Source organism: Pieris napi, chromosome 9 (genome assembly GCF_905475465.1).
Source record: "Pieris napi chromosome 9, ilPieNapi1.2, whole genome shotgun sequence".
NCBI lineage: Eukaryota > Metazoa > Arthropoda > Insecta > Lepidoptera > Pieridae > Pieris > Pieris napi.
Window position 1 is genome coordinate 4437573 of NC_062242.1, and position 21977 is coordinate 4459549.

At 32.3% G+C, this 21977-nt stretch overlaps 1 protein-coding gene across 1 annotated transcript; it reads right to left on the reverse strand.

Annotated features, from left to right (window-relative positions):
- Positions 1 to 3422: 3422 nt before the first annotated feature.
- On the reverse strand, positions 3423 to 18395 carry LOC125052354 (aminoacylase-1A-like). Its single transcript, XM_047653145.1, has 11 exons — positions 18055 to 18395; positions 17804 to 17935; positions 15592 to 15687; positions 13655 to 13824; positions 13327 to 13498; positions 11529 to 11675; positions 8377 to 8447; positions 7769 to 7885; positions 6242 to 6337; positions 5115 to 5248; positions 3423 to 4446 (listed from the first exon to the last, which is right to left on the reverse strand). The coding sequence occupies exons 2-11, from the start codon at positions 17814 to 17816 to the stop codon at positions 4242 to 4244; spliced, it is 1221 nt and encodes a 406-aa protein (XP_047509101.1). The 5' UTR covers positions 17817 to 17935; positions 18055 to 18395; the 3' UTR covers positions 3423 to 4241.
- Between the last annotated feature and the right edge of the window lie 3582 nt (positions 18396 to 21977).

Sequence of the window (21977 nt, forward strand, 5' to 3'; positions counted from 1 at the left end):
TTTTTTATGAGAACTTCATTGCTCTCTATAATACGTATCTACGTATTATACATACACCAATAGATACGCGTAGTGTATGTTACAGAAAACAACTCTATAGAGAGCTATAAAAGCAATGTATTAGGTTGGGGAAAAAGTCTTTTCGCATTATAGTATGTATGAACTTGTAACAAATCTCTTTGGCTATACTATATGTATCTGGCTGGTTTTGTTATCAAGGAAAGTTGAGATTTTAAAGAAGATAATTCCAAAATCAAATTAGGATAATGTCTGTTTTTTATTTATTTTTCGTACCGTCAAGATGAGTGAATCGAATGAAGAAATTCTATACTTTTTAAAATTTTACTACAAAAAAGGTCAAAATGCAACACAAGCCGCGAAAAAAATTTGCGACGTTAATATGGCCCTATCGCAGTGTCTGTGACAGTAGCACAAATTTGGTTTAAGCGTTTTCAATCCGGAAATTTTGATGTCAAAGATCCAAGTCCCTCTGGTCGCCCTATGACGGATAAAATGGATGCCATTTTTGAAAAAGTGGAGCAAGATCGGCATATCAGTAGTTACGACGTAGCTGAAGAAAGGGGAGTTGACCACAAAACAGTTTTGGCGCATTTGAAAATCATTGGGTACACAAAAAAGCTCAATATTTGGGTACCTCCTTAACTCACTGTAAGAAACTTAATGAACCGTGTACTCATTTTTGGTTCTTTATTACGACTTAATGGAACCAAACCATTTTAGAAGAAGCTGATAACTGATGATGAAAAGTCGATCATGTACGACAAGAACGTGCGAAAAAGGTCGTGGTCAAAGGCCGGTCAGGCTTCACAGACTGTGTCGAAACCCGGGATAACTCGCAACAAGGTGATTCTGTGTGTGTGGTGGGATTGGAAGGCCATTATTCATTATAAGCTGTTACCACCAGGCAGGACCATCGATTCTGAACTCTACTGCGAACAACTGATGAGATTAAAGCAAGAAGTTGAGAGAAAGCGGCCGGAATTAATCACCAGAAGGGGTGTGGTTTTTCATCATGATAACGCTAGACCTTACACATCTTTAGCCACTCAGCAAAAAATAAGAGAGCTTGGCTGGGAGGTGATAATGTATCCGACGTATAGTCCTGACCTTACACCTTCAGATTTCCACCTGTTTCAGTCTCTTCAGAATTCTTTAGGCAGTGTCAGGTTAATATCACAAGAGGTCTGCCAAAACCAATTGTCGCGGTATTTTGATCAGAAGCCCCAAAGTTTCTATAGCAATGGGATCATGTCCCTACCTAAATGATGGCAAAAAGTTATCGAACAAAATGATACCTACATACTTTAGTTAAATGTAAATAAACTATATTAAAAAATGTTTTGAATTTTCTTAAAAAATGCGAAAAAACTTTTTCCCCAACCTATTATTTCGTTTTACACGCCAAAAGTGCACTGTATAATAATTATACGCGTTGCAGACACTGCACTGTAATAGCCCGAGAGTAATTTTCAATTCCAAAGAGATAACATGAAAACACTGTTAATACTTTATTCAATAGGATTTTCTATTTATTCACCGTGCAAATTTTATGCTAGGTAAAAATAAAAGTTTTGCAAATGTAGGGGATATTTTCAAAGCTTTTATTCACACGTAAATCAATACTCGGCCATTTATTTACTTCTCCCATGCCTTTAGTGCAATCATTGATCAGCTTTTTGAGCTTAATTTTTGAGTTTATGACAAGATGGAAGTTTTCTCACATATGGGTCTTTTTCACAGAAGTATTTTCGTCACAGACGAAGGAAAATCTATAACTGCACGATCGAGGTTCAAATGGACGGCTTCAATTACTTTGTGCTTCCTTAAACCTAGTCTAACTTCTCTGTAATTAAAGTAAGCACGTATAGTTTTGGTTAAACTTCACGTATTGATACCTAAATTATACCCCGTATCTCGGTCCTATAAGTTTTCGGCTTTGGAAAATATTAATGATTATCAAATTTCAGTTTTAAACTTTCGAGTTACATTGATATTGGTAATTATTTTTCTTTATAATAGGTATTTAGTTACGGTTTAGTTTAGTACGGAAGATGGTGATCCAAACACAAAATCTAATATGATATGGGATATGATATTATATATAACATGTCATGAGATTTAAGCGAGGATACTGTAATAGAAAATATTTATAAAAGTATTGACGTGTAATTAAATAATATAAATATTATACCGGGTCCACAAACGTCTTTGCTTGACTATGAAATATTTCGATATTGAATTATTATGACGTTATTTATGTCTCGCAAATTTAGTTTTGTATATCTGTGATATACGTATCTAGGACCAACAATTTGTTTATGATAAAAGTGGGTTAAACTCTTGAGTTTAAAATCTATTCGGTGTTATTTAATATTGGTTCATAATAAAAGCAACGTGAAATACCGTGCTTTGTTGGCAATCTTCCAAACCGAACCATGTTATAATATTCGTATATTAAACAGACATTGACCATAGCATTGCAAATTAAATTAAAGCGATGAAAACTACATAATTAATTAATACCAAGATTTCCTTCCTTACAATAACTTAATTAGTACTTTTTTAATTAAGCCTTTTCGCGTTTTTTTAGACAAAACTTGTACACATATTTTTGTAAGATCAAAGTTTTTTTTCATCAACGTTGTCTCAAATATCTAATTATGGTTAAATGTAAGTATCATGTGGGTGGAAATCACGCATTTTCGCGAGAAGACATACTAAAGAGGTAGAAAATCTCCAGGAACTTTATTAGAACTATACTGTTGACTACTTGTTCAGAATCATTTAATTCAGTATCTTAACGGCTCTTTACGGTAGCGGTGACTTTATACTTTACATATATCCACACACACTCACTGCGGCTCTGTGACCCAACCACTTTAATATCCATCGTCTAAATTTCAAGAAAAACACTATCTTTAAATGTAATGACAAACTTTAGTAAAGTGAAATTTAAATACGATATAAATAAATCTAATTTCGTAAATATCTATAATAAATCTATTATTACTGTTGAGTGATGTTGTACCTACTCCAATATTCATTCGATTATTTGAACATCGTCTCGGAACTTTAATCAAGGAAATAAGTATCCATATGACGTGTTGTCATCTAATCGTTAATCGCCTACAATTACTGTTTACTTATCTTAACATTCTGCTTTCATGTCTTATAGTATTATAACTTTATATTTTTATTTTTGGTAAAAACCCTGGTGATTTAAAATGTATTTATTGGCTATAAATTGATTCTTCTCATATGATTTGATTTGAGAAATGGCAATACATGTTAATTTAGAACCATTATTTTTACTGACGTTTATTATTATAAGTGTACTTTAAATTACTTGATATCTAGATTTTAACTTATCTGTTTGGTTCCTAACAAATAAATAAGACACATATTTTTATAGACTTTATTATATAACAATATCCAATTAGAACACTTTAAATATATTTAGTAACATGAGTATGACCTTAACTAAAACAAAACTGAAATAAACTATTAAAAAACAATTTTTATAAAAATATAACATTTGTGCTTAAATTGACAAAACTATAAGAAGCACATTGCGGTGTATCAGCGCAACAAAATATTGAAGTCGATACATTATTACAGAAATGCTTTTTGTACGTTGAATGGCAAAATATACGTAGAATAGAGATTAGAGCCCCATTGCCCAATGGGACTTTGTATGTACTTATAACGATTTATAGCGCATAAGGCAAGATAAATGAAACACAAATGTGAGGTCACATAAACACCATTTTTAGCTTATACAATTATGAATGCAATATAAAATTGTTTATATTGATATGACACCAACAATATATGCAAGGGAATAGTTTCAAAGGACTGACAACTTACTCTAAACCGCGCCGTAAAACTTTCGTACAATCGTGAATATAAGTAGAGCCAATATTAAAATTTTATATACAATAAAATATATTGAATAATAAACGATTGATAAATAGTTTTTAATGAAAACATCTCGAATACAGACGTGCCAAACTAAACCGCATCATATACCCCTAGTAATAGAGCACAATTTTGACAAGCAATGAAATGTCAAAGTATTGTCATTGATAGTAAGCTCTTTTATAAGAGACCCTTTAGATATGAACTTTCCCTATTCCCACAGGCTAAGAAACCCGATAGATACATTATTATAGTACATTTTAAAGTTCACATGTTTTGATGACCTCACACCTCATTCGTGCTTAAGCGTTAGCAACAGCTGGTATAAGCTGTGTATAGATATCGATGCCTTTAAGGAACACGTCTGCCGAGAGGAACTCGTCATGGTCGTGGAGTAAGACCGGCGTATTGTTCATGGGAGAGAATCCCAAGGCGGGTATACCGACCTCCCTCACGTATCGACTGTCAGTACCCCCCGGGAATATGCGGCAAGAAAGTTGGAGTTTCCTGGAATAATTATAATATGAAACATGAAGTACTCCGTCTCTTTTCATCACAGCGTAAATACAATTTGATAGAAAGAGACAAAGCCGTACTATAGTTCGAGTGCAATTTGATTGTTGGAGACTGGTTTAATTTATATGAATAGGTCATTTTATGAGCATGTTCCAGAATATGGAACGTATATCCGGAATACAATACCCGACAAATAATTATAAATCTCTAATTGCACTCTTAACTTAAGTACTCTTTCGTCACTTTCATCACATTATGTTTACACTGTAATGAAATACTTTGCTAATATTTTGTTAGCACTGTGCTATATATTGTATTAAATATTTTAGAAACAAATAGAGTCTATCTTAGTCAGCAATAAAGAAGCATTTTAAATAAATATACACCAACTAGTAAAAATAGTTTGAATGTGAAAGAAAATCTCTCATAATATGAGCAAATTGCTTGAATTAGTAAATAATGTCGGTTTATCAGTTCTTGAGGGCTTGAGACATAATTACTTTTGTGGTGTGACCCACTAACGCTAAATAAATATGTATGGGAATGACATTGGTCACGTGATTTTTATACAAATTCCTATGGCGTTAACGGGTCACGCCTGTCGAAAAGTGATTTTGTCTCAAGACCCTTATAGTGTTAATTTAAAAGGCATAACTTACAATTTGTCAGCCGATTCTTTAAACGCCACCCAGAAGGGATTACTATCATCCAGCTTTGTGCATTCAACTGCAGGATTTTTCTGCTCAAACTCGTACGTCACCCCGTCACCGGCTTCTTTGCACCATTGCTTTATCTACAATATTTATTTATCTATAGAACCTTGACGGCTTTATTATCTCTTTCTTTCAGTTTGTGACAAATAGGTAGAGAGAGCTTTGGTAGGAACGTAGTAAACATTGTAAAGAATAATTTAGTTTTTATAAGAGGGTTGTTATTTGGCAGAATGGTTTCTTGGTAAATACGTTTATGGTTTAGTTAGGACTGATTGAAAATATTGACAAATACATGTATCTTGACTTGACATGATGATTTTTTTATCTGGAACTATTTTATAAGGATATCATATCTAATCTATGAATTTTAGTTTAATTCTAGTGTTAAAGTAGTGCATTGGATTGGACTTGTTTTCAATGCGGCACAAGAAATAAATATCTGTTTAGGGACTAAAATAACTTTTAAATCCCTAGAGAATAAAAGTGATTTGTATTTGGAATGTGGATATTTGAGGAATAACCAAAGAGATCACACAAACGTTGTACGTGGGTAACACTGAACATGTTTAGAACTGGCCAGTTAGAAACATTGCTAATGAAAACTTTTTTTTAATTCAATTTTAGAACTCTTTGGTAACCTAATGTATTGCATTCATTTGTCATTTGTTTTTGTGAATTGGCGGCAAATCTAAAAAGTATTGGCAACTTTCTACATTAAGCCGTTTTTCATTTTCTCAACATTTTCAGTGTTACCTAGGTACAGCGTTACTGGCTGTCAAAAATCCGCGCATAGACCAAATAAAAAAAGTTTCTGTAAAAAACGCGCCAAACTCATTCTATCTTATGTTATTCTTGTTCAAATTTGTCTATTTAAGATTTTATAATGTATGTCTGCTTTAAGTTATTGTAATGGAACAAAAGATAAAATTACTTCATGAGTTGCACTTATTAATCTTATACATAGATGATAAAAAGTAGTGTCCACTTCGGGAGCGCCCAATATTGTGGTTTTTTCGCGTTTTTTTTTTTGTTAAGTAGAATCTATATCAGAAAGAATCAAAAAAATATTTTACCGTATTCTCAAAAGCTTCGTGGTCAACAGTGACGGCGAGGCGACAATCGAACACTATAGACAGCTTCTCGGGGATTACATTGGATTGGATGCCGCCCTGAAGAAGTAATTTTAGATGTAATTAATAAGTAAAAAACAATATTTTTTTTTTGTTATATAGAACGGAGGGCAAACGGGCAGGAGGCTCACCTGATGTTAAGTGATACCGCCGCCCATGGAGATTCTCAATGCCAGAGGGCTCGCGAGTGCGTTGCCGGCCTTTTAAGAATTGGTTCGCTCTTTTCTTGAATATATTATTATTTATATTTACACATTAAAACACCTTTGAACAATCCCTTATTTCCACAGTATTATCTTCACTATTTACAGATAATTGCAAATTAATATATTATGGGTACATTCTTGGCTTCCATAAAACATATATAAACTACATTTATAGTACTTTAATTACCCAGAATATTTTGCTTAATTTTACACTATCAGACAGCGTATAAAAACTAAAGTAATTTGCCTAGATAGGAACACTGTGTAAGACACTTGTGTAATGTTCTTGCTATTTATGAATTGTACAGAATCATAAGTTCTTTTATTTACTGTATAATCCTTTATAATGTAATAAATGTTTTTTTTATATCCATCTCAAAAAATATGAATTTTTGTCAATTGTTGAAGTGAAAACTTCTTTAGCGGCGTTGTACACTTTTTTTGGAATGAGTAAAAAATGTTAAACTCGCGTCAGGACACGTGACCTCATCGAAAATTCGTAAGACGGATGGAGAGTAGACAGCTGGCGCGGAGTATTTACTGTAATATAAATTTTCATGTTCGTGTATGATAGCGCAATAAATAAATATTGTATTCTACCACATCAATTATAGTACTTTTATACTGATAATTAAAGCAATTCGTGTAATTATTCCCTAACCATTCCAAAATATCAAAAATGCACAACGTTAATATTTAGGTTTTCACTTCTGCCGGCACTCCCGGAGTACAACCCGTCGTTTTTTAAATAGTAATCTTACTTTTAAATCTTTTCCCTTTTTAAATTAGTGTGATCCGTCAAGCTTTAAAATTATTAGAACTCGTTTAGTCAGTCAACGTTTGGTTTGTTAACAAACAAACGTGTGTCTTTATGGTATACCGAAGTTCTAATATAAGTATTAAAGTGACAATATCACTTGAAAATTTGTGGTAAAGCGTGACCTTGTCTAGAGGAGTCATTACCCCCAAGGACCTATAGAAGATTGGTCAACAAATAATTTTCCAAATTAAATGAACAATTTTTAAGCTGGAAAATTATTTGTTTAGTTGAGAGCTATGCTTTCTGTTAATACGAACAATATAACCATGTTTATTCAAAGAATTATTGCAGGTAAGGATTTTTTTTTTTTTCGAAGTCTTTTGTGTTCCCCTCCCCTCCCCTGCCTTACATCCTTCCCAATAATATCATATTTTTCATTAATACATTTTTATCATGAATACATTATTTCTGATCAAGCCGAATTAAATAACTAAGGTTACTTACATGAACTTGAGTCAAGTTAATAGTAGTAACATCTCCAATGGTAAGTTTGGGGTTGCTATCCAAAATATTTTTCTGCTCATCCCGAAGGGTCATGAACTTATTGATGATGAAGCGGAGCTGAAATAATTTAAATAAATACATCATGTATCTTAACTAATTGTCCTGACGTCATCATTGCTAACTGGAATTTGTACCTAAACCCAGGACTTAAACCGTATACACAAGTTTGTGTATACAAAAAAAATTGGGATCGTTCTTTACTTCAATACTTTAATATTAAACAAAAGCAATTATTTTATTAAAAATAAAAATTGTGATGATCCCCAGTCCTCAGAAGTTCCGCCGTTGACCTAAATCGGGTATAAACTCATTGTTAACGTTAACAAAATTAAGCGTTTTTCCTTATAAAAAGTGCAATAAAACCACGAATTTCCGGTAAATTAACTTCATGATGAAACGTATCAGGCAATGGCCGATCATGTACTTGCTTATAAAGACAAATTATCAGGGAAAAAACCTGTGACTAAAGCCATGTTATCGTTACTACAACGATATAACAAAAATATAAAAGGAAGTATTAAATTCGAACAACAATATTCATATTTTACCTTTTCACCAGCAGTGTTAGGAAATAACAGTGACGCGTGTCCTGGCTGACCGGTGCAGTGTACGTGAATTTCTGCAAATGAAATTATTATATTGGTCCCAAAAACCAAATATCAATCAGTATCAAAACCTTTCTCATAATAAACTTTTTCAACAATTGGAAGAGATCGCTAACAGATCGTGAAAGCGATAAGGCCTGTTGCCCTCCTAATTATTTAAGTGCTCCAATGTTGTTACTACACTCCTTACAATACCAAAGCCAACATCAATAATATGTTAATTACCGTAACTAGACATGCCTTGGGCCTACCAAGTACGTGAAAATATAAAAAACACAAGAAACACGTTGCGTTCGATCGTGATCGCCGCTTGACAACGCGTATTTGACTAGATCATGTTGACCAATCACAATGTTTTACAGGCCGCAATCGCACCCACTTAAATTGGTGTCCATGGGATGCGATGACTGCTCTTTTTTGGCGTACCGTAGGCTCGTTTGCTGCCCTATCCTATAAAAAAACGACGGGTTGCACTCCGGGAGTGCCGGCAGAAGTGAAAACTTGAATATTAACGTTGTGCATTTTTGATATTTTGGAATGGTTAGGGAATAATTTTTCACTAATTGCTTAAATTATCAGTATAAAAGTACGTGAAATATCATTTATATGGTAGGATACAATATTTATTTCTTGCGCTATCAAAACACACAAACATGACAATTTATATTACATTAAATACGCCGCGCCAGCTGTCTACTCTCCATCCGTCTTACGAATTTTCGATCAGGTGACGTGTCCTGACGCGAGTTTAACATTTTTTTTCCCATTCCAAAAAAAGTGTACAACGCCGCTAAAGAAGTTTTCACTTCCAAAAATCGCAATCGAAGGGACTGCCTTCTTTCGTACATTCTCATCTTCCGGACAGAACTAATAAAATAATAGTGTTGTAATTTTCAATCCATTATTAGAGATTGAAAGACGCGTAGCTGAGTTGTTTTGTAAAAAGACCTTGACGCCAAGGACAACTATTGTGTCCTGACCAATGTCCAGTCTTATAACCTTCGGTGATATTTGTCAGTGGCATTGTCAAGTCAAAGACGTGTTCGAAGACCAAAGAGTCATTGACCTTAGCAATTCAAATTCCTCGGTCTAATACAAACTCTTTACGTACTCAGTCATATATCCCCGTATACCTTCAGATTATAACAGAAATTACCAGCAAATAGATATACGTAGTTGGTCCCAAAGTTCTGTCAATGTCACATTATTTTTAAATTTCGAACATGATTTTATAAAAAAAATATTGCATTATATTTTTGAATGTTTGACTATTGTTTTAAAACAAAAAAACAATCACTTTCCGTAATTTTTCACGATGGAGTGGACATTGAAAGAAAACCGAATAGCTGTTATTGCGTTGCACCGCTGTGGGCACTCTCCGAGTACCATATTCAAGTTGCTCAAAAGTTTGAATATAACGCTTAGGTTTGTGTACCGTACTATTGATAGGTACAATGAAGTCTCCAGTGTTGAGGACAAGAAAAGAACTGGCCGGCCACGCTCCGCAAGAACACCAGCAATAATCAAAGCTATCAAGGCGCGGATAGTAAGAAATCCTGTCCGAAAACAGAAATTGATGGCTTGGCAGATGGGTGTCAATAGGAAAATAGTATAAAAGGTTTTAAATAAAGATCTTGGTCTACGAGCATACAAAAAAAAAGAGTGGGCACTTACTTAATGCTCGTCTAAAAGCAATAAGGCTTAAGAGATCGCGGGTGTTGTTAAAGCAGTACGCGAAAGACCGACACCGTGATATCTTCTTTACGGACGAAAAAAATTTCGATATTGAAGAGAAATACAATAAACAGAATGATAGAGTGTACGCCAGGAGTTCTGAAGAAGCTGGAAATAAAGTTCCGAGGGTGCAACATGGACATCATCCATCATCAGTAATGGTCTGATTAGAAGTGTCCTATTACTGGCCAACTGAGGTTCATTTTTGCGAAAAGGGGGTCAAAACCAGTGCAAAAGTATACGAAGAGACGGTTTTGGATCAGCTTGTCAAAGACCTGCCCAGCACGCTATTTGCGGGACATCACTTCGTGTTCCAGCAGGACTCTGCGCCTTCACACACAGTCAAGACCACTCAAGCCTGGTTTGAGCGTCAAAACATCGACTCAATTAGACATGAGGATTGGCCTTCCTCCAGTCCGGATCTTAATCCTGTGGACTATAAAATTTGGCAGGTCTTAGAGAGGAAGGTCTGTGCTATACCACATAAAAAATTGGAGAATCTGAAGTCATCTTTAAATAAAGCAGTCACTGAAATCGACATAAATATGGTGCGTGCTGCGATAGACGACTGGCCGCGGTGCTTAAGGTCCAGTATTTAAAATAAGGGACGTCATTTCGAATAATTTTATACCATTTCTATTCTCTAATTAATGTACTATAAATTGATATATCACTCATTAAAAAATAATAAGTACTTTTTTTTTTATCATTATTTCCATTTATGACAGAACTTTGGGACCGACTACGTATTTAATGTAACTCAAAAAAAATTAAAAACTCTGGTATCTTTTATTAATAATGGCTTTGTTATTCTACCTTTATATTAAATATATATTATAATAATCAATGAATCTTAGAACTTTAGAATTTATTATAAATATATATGTACTTTGTTATATTTTTTGTATAAATATTCAAAACTGTGCATTATGTTAATGTTTGAATGTGTTTTTGGCTTTTGTATATAAAGGTAATTTTTTGTATATTGTTTAGTGAGTAGCTGTAGGAATACTGCCTTGCGATTCTGTAACTCACTTTTAAACAATAAACTACAAGCTCCCTCCCTATCAGAATGCCAAATCGCAAAATGACTGCTTCACGACTGATTTGAGCGCGGCCGCCGCTACGAAAACCACTGTGCGAGTTCGAAAAGTGAATTACAGAATCGCAAGGCTGTTGAGCAATTAAATAAATTCCATTGGGAGACGGGAGTCATAGAGCTATGTCTCGACTATAAATCTTACCTATTACATATACGTTGTAAAACAAAGTATATTTCAGCCTAATTATAGAGGTTTTGAAATAGTAATAGAATCACATTTAAAATTCAAATTATCTTAAATATTCCATAGATAACTTACGCCAAATGCTCCTTTCTCCGTAGAACAAGACAAACTCGTCGGTGGGACTAGCCATACCCTCGTCTAAGGCGAATGCAACATTCAGAGCTTTGAAATCTTTTGTATGCACAAACTTTTCCATTCCATCTACACCACCGATTTCCTCATCTGTGTCACAATAATTAAATTATTATAGAAAAATTTAACCGTCTTTTAATACCAGCCATCGTTATTTACAGTATTATTTAGGTACCTAGACCTAAATAATTGACACACGCCATCCAAGTACCTAAAGTCCTCTTTGTTCTCATTTTCTGTCTTTACTGCACCCATTACCTAAACACCACTCGGTATCTCTTGCTATATTCAAGTGTAGAAGGAGGAGGAGGAGGACTACAAATAAAAGTGTAAGCACAAGAAGCGTGACCTCGCGTCGGCGGTTGTAAGTCTTTCCTGCAGCGCGGGAGCATAAAGGAATAGTCCCCTCCTCCTATAGCAAGAGACCGAGTGGTGTTTAGGGAATGGGTGCGATAAGGACAGAAAAAGAGAACAGAGTGGGCTAAAGGTACTTTGATGGCGTGAACACAATCATAAATACTGTTATAGTCCAGGGCAAACCGAACACCTCCTTATTGGAAGTCGCTAAAAAATTAACGTTTTTATTTTAATCATGGTCTCAGCATCCATACAACTTCTTCACATTCGAGTAGCCGGCAATATCGCGCCACACAACTCACTGAGGATTTTTTGTATCAAAGAAGTCGCATGGGTCCACCAAGCATCCGCGAGTATACAATGTAAATACAGTCAAAACCGTTTACGACGACATCGTTTAGAACAACATACCGGTTATATTGACCAAAATCAAAGGTCCCGGCTGAATTCTATTGTATTAGGTACTTAATAACGTCATCGGCTGTTACGACTATCGGTTTTTACGACCAAATATGAGTAGTCCCTTCGATGTCGTTATATCAGATTTTGACTGTACGTTAATAGCAATTAGGTAGGAATATAACAAAGCAAAATAAAATAATAATAGTAAATAATTAACAATGCTAAAGCTATAGCGATGAAAGTTTCCAATGGAGTTGCCGAAAATTTCCACAAAGTCATTTATTATCACAGTTTTCTTGTTAACCCGACACAATCTGTTAACATGACCATTAAACAATGAGCACAAACGTGAGACAGACGTGTAAAATGGATTTTTTTTTGTAGTCAAACGTTTACAGCAGTGGATAGGGATTTTAGCAAGCAATTCCGTATGAATATTATTATGCACTTTTCTTGTCAAGCTATTTTTTAAAGATTTAATCTGACTCTATGAATAGATATAGAGAATAAAAGGTTAATGTTAGATGTGATAATAATTAAGGAATTAAATAATTAATTAAGTATAAAATATAATTTCAATAACGAATCAAAGTTCAAGCATGCCGAATTTAGATTAGACATAATATTATTTCGTTTATATTATTGTCGATGGTCATATTTCTGTGATTTTAATAATTTTTAAAGTAAGAATTTTTGTCACACAATATGTCGTCTATTGTCGTCTAAGGCACGCCGGTTTCCTCAGGGATTTCCTTCACCGTTCGACTATATGTATATAAATCGCGAACATTAATTAACATTTAGACTTGACTAGATCTTGAGATTCGCTATACACTAGACAAACACTATTTTCCAATAATGTCGAAGAGTTCGTAAATTTATCAAATATTATTAATAGGCTACTTTTTAATGACACACATGCTTGATTAAAAAAAATTGTATCGAAGATGACAAAGATGATAAAGTACATGTATATAATCACCAGGGACGAAGGATAGATGAAGAGTCCTCTGCAGTTGAACACCAGCTTTTTTCAACTTCCTGACAGCCTCTATGTACTGAATTCCGACGCATTTCATATCCTGTGCACCACGGGCGTATATTTTTCCATCTTTATCTATGTGCCCGCTGAATGGGGGATATGTCCAACTATCCTGTAGTATTTATTATTTAATTAGCTGTAATATATTCTTCATCATAAAAACTTAATGAACTGAAGCTCAACACATACTCATATATTACAACAAGGTCATTGTTTTGTTTCAATATCTCAGATAAAAATTCTTCAATACGAAATAAGTAATCCTTACCTCGAAAACCGGTACAACATCCATATGAGAGTTGAGTAAGACAGACCCAAGTGCTGGCTTTAGCCCCACCCACGTCAACACTACAATCGGCTTTTTGGGTACCATTTCATACACCTTAAAACCTAACCCCAAGCCTTGCGCCTGCTTCTCGAGGAAACTGACACATTCATCTAAAATAAACATTCACTATAATACCGTATGAAAATACCTTAAATTTGGCTGGCATTAAAATGTATAAGATTTGCATTCCAATATTACTTCGGTACTACACCCAAGTACGTAAGATAGATAAATATATTACACCGTAATTGGCCAAATATAAGATAACAAATAATCCTTCTATTTACTCAATTATTCTGCATAATCTATTCATATTTTATTTGATGTGACATAGCAATAGTACGCATAATAATCTTATAGACGAAATAATATACCTATTTTTGAACAGAAAGTAATTGTTTGGTAGTGTAGGGTATGTCACCTATGATACTTAATGTAGAATTGTTATTGCCACAGTGTAGAATGTAGATAAACGTCACAAATTAGATCTCAACATATTTTTTTACGAAAACGATACCATGTTTTATATAAAAACTCACGTCTTCAAGTAGTAATATAGTTCCTTCAAAATAAGGGCAACGCGTAAAACGAAACCACGTGAGAGACGACCAATCCTTTTTTTTCCTCTTTTCAAAACAGACATTGTCATATTGAAATGCAGATTCTCGATCGGTCGCTCGATCCCAAAAAATTTGAATCAAAAGTAATTTTAGATTATAGATTGCGTATAGAAAGCAGCCGTTAACCATCCGACCCTTAATGGGTTTGAGATGTCCATAAATGTTTTCTAATACCGTACGATCAAATTCAATTGGGGATAGACATAAACCACCCTTACCCGCTAGTCAATCACCGCTTTAGCGAGTTATTCATAGCATGAACTTAATAAAATCGAAAGCAGGTCTGAAGTTACGATACGCCATGGTAAAATTAGAAATAGATAATGTTTGTTTTGACTTGTCACCACAGTGATGCCAACTTGAGGTTTTCCACCAATTTAGGGGTATCAAGATATCTAGGGGGTTCTTAGGGGGTACTTTATTCAGGATTTTTTAATAACGCAGATTCTATACAATTTATAAGGCTCAGACCCAACCTACAAAATAGGGAAAAGCTTATATATTACATATTATATAATTTATATCTATGATTATTACATATATATAAATTATATAATATGTAATAATCTCCAAGATCGAAATATCAGCTATTTTATACTATTAAAATGTATTATTAATTCATTATTTTATCGCTTTAACCGAGTGTACAACAAAAACTTTTGGAGTTTTTAATCGATATTCAGGGGTATTAGGAGGAAAATTCTGTAGCAGTTGGCATCACTGTATCGCGAATTGTTTGCAGTAGGTATATGTTTTCAAATAGAAACCTCAAACACAGATATCAATATGACAGCAGCAATTTAAAGTTATCATTCAATTGAGATAACTGAGGGTACATCGTTAATCCTTTCCGACAGTTCTTATCACATCCTATTTATCTATCAGTTACGTATAAGTCACGTTATTCTTAAACCAATGAAGTAGCTGTTTAAAAACTGCCTTCTAGGTTTACTATATTAGGTATAAGTTGGTACCGTAGGATTTATACTGAGTCAAAGAATAATTGTTTGGGATCAGAAGGCACAAGCTAATTACTGGCCTAATACAAATTATTTTTAAACTTTTCAGTACTTTACAATACCGTGGTATATTATATTCCTGTTAATAGTAGAAATAATATTTTTAAAAGAACAATATGTACTACATATATATAATTCAAATTTTAAATTAATAATATGGATACCTACCACAAGTTATTTCGTTAATAAAGGGGAATCATATTGGCATATATTATTTAATTAAAATAACTTAACTTACCGTAATTAATATTAGGCTGAACACTTGGTATTCTTAAATATTCTATAAAGTTAGTGACGGCCGGATTGCTGCTGTAGTCAATGGACATTCTCTTAGCTGTAACAAACTCAATATTTATAAAACACGTCTTACGTCGAGTAAGGTGCGCATGCGACTAGTGTACTAAACAGCGTTGCCAACTCTACGTCTTTTTACGTAGATCTACGTATTTTAGGCCTTTTCTGAAAACCTACGAACTTCAGTCACAGAATCTACGTATTTTTAATCAAATTGAAAATTTTGCACAATATCCAAATTCATTAGGCTGAATAGGCATAATATCTATTACTTTCGAAAAAAAAAAGTTAAAAACAATCAGACCGGGAATGGAGAACTTTAAGAAACACAAATCTACCATTTCAAGAGGATCAGATATTCAAAGCAGATGACTTTTGGCGTCATATTGCCAAAATAAAAAAAATGAGATGCAACTCAGCAGTTTCCCCTCCTAGCCCAATTTACACAAAAGTTATTAACATTACCTCATAGTAGCGCAAATGTTGAACGACGTTTTTCTTTAATAAACTTGATGAAAACTAACATCAGAAACGGACCTCAGTCTACTGAAACCCTCACAGGGTTACATTTTACAAAAAGTGATCTGAAAAGTAATCCTGGGCCAACGCAAGATCATATTAAACTTTTTAATAAAAACATGTACAAATTTAATTTACCAGAAAATAATAATGAATATATTTTTTTTTATTTCCATTTCAAAAAAATAACACTCTTTTTATTCAGTTTTACCAACCCTACCCTCTTCATTTCACTCATAAAAAAAAGTACGTAGATCTACGAACTTTTCCTATACAATTTTTGCTAAATCTACGTAATTGTTTAATCTGACCTACGTAATTTTCAAAATCCGAGTTGGCAACACTGGTACTAAATACTAATTGGTGAGTGTTTAAGTTTGCTAGTAAATAAAACTGTTTAGATATGTTATCAATATTTAAATAAGGTAAGGAGTAAACAGTATTTTTTTGACAACAGTATTGTTTAATAAAGAAATTATTTATAAAGTAAAAGGTTTATGTGGTTTTGCTTGCAAAAAATAAATAATACAAATGATGTCCCGTTATAATAATGTAGATCAAGTGTGGTGAATAAAATATATAATATAAATATTTATTAAAAAGAATTTTTTTTTTTAATAAAAGTTAATATGGAGTATGACGCCATTATCTTTTATTAAATGTTCTTTTATTTTTCGTCATAGTTCACATACAGTTATATACACTTTGGATATCTTTTTTCTAATGCTGAAACTCCCTTTTAAAAATTATTTCATTTTGACTGTTCCTACAAATGATTTCTATTTTTAAGAAAACAAAGTAAATTGATTGCTTTTATTTAATTTACTTTCACACCACAAATGATTGTATTGAAATCTAGTAAGAGATCTATTCCATACAATGGGTCCTGCATTGCGATTATTATAATACTGAATATATAATCATGTTTTTTCATCTTCACATACAAAAATATTATTAAAACATAAAATCAAGTATAGAAATAGGGATACTAAATAGGATTACTAGTACTATAAAAATTATTGTTGTTGGTACATTGTTTTTCACATTTTTATGGTATATATACATATAGGCTGTCCTAAAAAAGAGAGGCAAGCGGTAGTCCAGAGATAGAGCACCCTTAGAGAAACCCGAATAACCCCATGCATCTTCTAGGATATTTTTTCTGTTTTTGGTGAATTACAGAAACACATTAATTAGAACTATATACTATACATATATATACATTTATATGCAATGTTACATAAATAAAATAAAAAATTTAAAGAATTATTATTATTTTAAATATTAATGTATTGTATAAATAATATATTATTATTAAGGTTTTAACTTGGACAATGTTTGAATATCTTTCTTCTGCAGTACAAAATCTGTATTGTCCCACAAAAGAATTACTATTACCCTATTAATATAATTGAAAAAGCTTAGCTTTATTTTTGTCAATAAGGTCATCCAAGCTTAAAAGTTAAGAAGCAAATTTTCCATCAGACACTTGAGATATCTGACACTAGAAAGTTTAATTAGTCCTAATAATATATAATTATTATAATTAACAATTGACATAAATAGTATGTCTTTGCTTGTGGTTTAATGTACACTTGAAAACGGTTCAGGATGGTATGATTAACACATTTACTCACCTTTAGTTGCCATAATTGATTAATTATTATGTTCAACAAATTACAATCAATCTTATTAGTATGTTGTGCTGTAATCGCTTTAGGCAAGTTATTACTTTCCATGAATTTGTTCAGTGATAAAATAGAAATTGTCTGAAAAATAAAATTATCAGCATTAATTTTCTGCCACTACATTATCGTTTCGTATTTTCTTGCGATTTATGATGCACTATATCTAAATATATGTGTTAATGACTTAAGTACAACCATACCTGAGATATAATTTATCATTGCAATATGGTGGATAAAAGTATTTGTTATATTAGGTTCTCCTTACTGCAATGCACTACTTAATGCACTAGAAAAGTAGGGTCATTAGGTGACCTAGTTATGGAAGTCTGCAGTATAAATTTTAAAGTACGAGCACCAAGGAAACTAATCAATATACTTATTATTAAAATTTATTTTCCATATTCTCTTAATTAATAAAAAAAAGATTATAGAATTAATTATATATCACTAATGAATATTTCTAAACTTCAGGAACTATAAATAAGTAAAGCAAATCATCAAAATTTTTGTGCCTCATCATAAAACGTAAAATGTTTTTAATATAAATTCATTGATATTTGATAGTTAGTATTTGGTTGGTACTTGGTAGTTGCCAGTTGGTAGTTGGTACGCGGTAGTGGGCGCCAGTCGCCACGGATATCTGTAAATTATTGTAAATTGTAATCCATTATCAAATATCATGTAGGTATCTGGTATAGTACAAGTAGACGCTTTTACTTTGACAGTTAACATTGACATTTTAGGCTTTAATGTCAACAAAACAACTAAGCCGATGAGGGGGTCTAGCCATATTGGTGTCGAAAAGTATTCTACATACACTACCGCTTTTGCGTAATCGTACTGTCGAAAACGCTTCGTTCGTAGCCAAGAGGCATGTCGATACATTACCGCAAAGTCGACAGCGTAGATGCGAGCTGCTGTTCGTAGCACCTTATTCCGTCATATTGTCTCTGGATTAAATGTATTCCTAATGTCACTTTTATAAACAAATAAAAGTTAAAACTACAATATTATTGTAAATTTGCAATAATTGCAAATTCAAATTATTGGAAGCTGCAAAAGGGACATTAGAATGTCAGCAAGGTCGGAACAATTTTCGATTTAAGTGGAATTTACGGAAGGTGCAAAGTGAATATATGAATTTAATTGCATGTTTAAATTAATTATGGTTTGTTTCATGTTTTCTCAGAAATTTAAGGCTACAAATAAATACAATATTTTGAAATTGCATAATCGCGCTATATAATAATAAGTAGTACTCATACTTTGATATTTTATGGATTTGATCTTACAACTAATCTGCAAAATGAAGAAGCAACATATTTTGTTACCGCTTAGAAGAAACAATAGAAATTGTACTGTGGATTGATAAATAAAGAGTGAAAATAAGGATGACTAGAAGTTGATAAGGAATAGAAGGATAGTCCAAGGAATTAAAAAACAATAGAATAAAAACATAGTGTGAACACTGAAATTAGAGTTTGATTTAAGCTTTAATTAGGTTTGGTGTTTGTGCTTGAACATTTTTAATGTCAATTTGTAAGCAGATTTATATATAAGTGTAGATTTTATTAGTGATTTGCTACTAGTTGGAATTATCTCTGTTTATGTCCAACAAACAATTTCAGTTTATGTTAGAGTCATAAAGGTTTATTGTTTATAATAAATTTATACTTTTAGAAAGTGAGCATCGAAAAGCAGCAAGTAATCAATGAAATGAAAAGAGGGATTAATAAAAATTATAAAATAGAAACTTAGTCTGGTATGAAATTATAACCCTTACTCAACCTTTGATTCCATATTGATGCTCCAACATCTTAGATATAAATCTAATCTAAAAGTTAATATTTATGTCTATTAACTTTTGATTATATTAGTGATTTGCTACTAGTTAATATGTAAATGCAAAATCTGTTTAAGTAAGAAATGAATAAACATTGTATGTTATGTATTTGTCAGTTTTATTTTTGGTAATTTACCTATGTCTTCTTTAGTAGGAAAAGCCATTAAAGTGGTTAACAATATTAGTTTATTTTACAAGAATATACAGATAATGCATATGACCCGTACCTACTAACAGTTAGGAATATTAAACAAATAGGTAGCAAAATAAAAATGTTTCAGTTATGGTTATTTTTTATTAAAATAAGGCACCAAATATCTTCCTTAACATAATGCAGTCTACATAGAAAAATAAGCATATGTAACAACTTATTAAACAATACAGACATTACTACTGAACACACACAGGTGCACCAAATTCAATGCATTACTACCTAATGTAGATGTATTCAATTATTCATATTTATATATGTAGATAATTAACTAATAAATGTAAGTGTTAGTTTGCAGCAATGTCAATATCTTGTTTATGTGCTGTTATATACCAAAAAATTTTCAATTCATAAAACCTAACGTTAGATGTTGTGATGATTTCATAAAATTACTATGATACCTACAGTTACTATGAATACATCCTGGGCGATTAAAAAAACAGTGATTGTTTCCTTAACACAACAATTGTAAATAATAATAGTTTTTTTAAAGATATAATTCTTCCCAAAATCTACAAATCTATTTTGTTTATAATAATATCTCATTAACATTCAAATTGCTGAACTTATTAAGATTAAATATGGAAGAACATAGTTTCAGTTACTGTTTCCTGTTCATGAGGTAATGTTACTTAACCAACCATTATTTCATACTCCACTTGTCTTATTTTTTACATTATTCATAAAATGCTTCATTCCCCATTTTTAGGTACATAATATAACACTTAAATTAATAAAAGATAAGACTAATAAAACTTGTCCATTTGTGGTTTTTTTTAATATTTTTAGTTGTCTTATTTGCTTCTCTTTTTCTGAAAAGAAAATATTTTAGTTAGTACTTTGATCAAATAGAAAACTGACAAACCAAACTGAGATCGGTCCAAGGTTTGTTCAAAAATATACTTAATTTGTCACTTTGCTGCTTATTGTCAATTAAAGTTTTTAATAACCAAACAATGTCAGTAACTCTCAAGGGACTTGAATTCAAACTTCTAATTCATTAACAATATTATAATAACTTCTCTAGTATATTGACTTAGTAAATAATTAAAGAAAATATCTGCTTACCATTACTTAGTATTGCTCACTAGATTTTATATTTCTTAAGTTCATAAAGTATAAATCCACTTTTTTGATTAATTTAAATCAATATTATATCATTATCAGCTTCTATTATAATTACAATAAAATATATTTAGAACTTCTAATTATGTTCATTAGTGACTGCTTTATCATCTGAAATATACAAATAAAATGTACAATAATTTTACTTTGTGATTACATAATATATGCAATATTAAATGGTATATGTATTTTTCAAATTAAAGAACAATTTCATGAACTTACATGCAATATAAATATCAATAAAAGATATCCAATATAAACAGGATTTACCTCTACTAATTTGCTGATTTTATTGATATTTTCATATTTATCTGTGTCTATTATGTTATCCTCGCATTGATTCATAGAAAAACTAAAACTCTTAACTTAAAAATATTAATTCTAGTTTAAATTATTATAATTACACGAGAACGTTAAAAAACGACAGATAACAAATTAAAACCATTTCGTTAAAACGTCCAAAATATGAGATGTTTTTAAAACGGTAGTCATTAAAGATGGCAATAGTTGTACTGAATTATTGCAAACAGCAGCTTTTGAGATCACGCTAAAACATGGCGGAGAAACGCCGTTTTTTCTACACTGCCGAAACATTAATTGGCCGTTGGCTACCGAATAGCGTAAGCGTTAATGTGTGTCTTTTCGTAGCACTGTCATGGCGTCGCTTATTGTATCCCGACTCACGCCTTTAGGGCCTAGGCTACCGACTGTCGACACGAGCTGTCATTTTCATACAAATTTAGTTTTCGACTTTCTACATACACTACTGTTAAGCCATCTTGGCTAGACCCCCAGCTTGCTAAAAAAGCTATAAAGGATGGAGACATTGTCCCATACATTAATTATTGTCATGATTTAGCTGCTCTTCCGAAAACCCATCTTTGGGAGTCATGGAATGATGTTTGGTTGAGAAGCAGCAAGTTCAAAGGCAAACATTATGCTGA

Excerpts from the sequence above, each read along its gene's own strand:
- LOC125052354 (XM_047653145.1), bottom strand. Across the intron at positions 13,499-13,654 it reads ATGTTGTACCGGTTTTCGAG|GATAGTTGGACATATCCCCC; the intron begins GTAAGGATTACT and ends TAAATACTACAG. Across the intron at positions 4,447-5,114 it reads AAAGAATCGGCTGACAAATT|GAAACTCCAACTTTCTTGCC; the intron begins GTAAGTTATGCC and ends TAATTATTCCAG.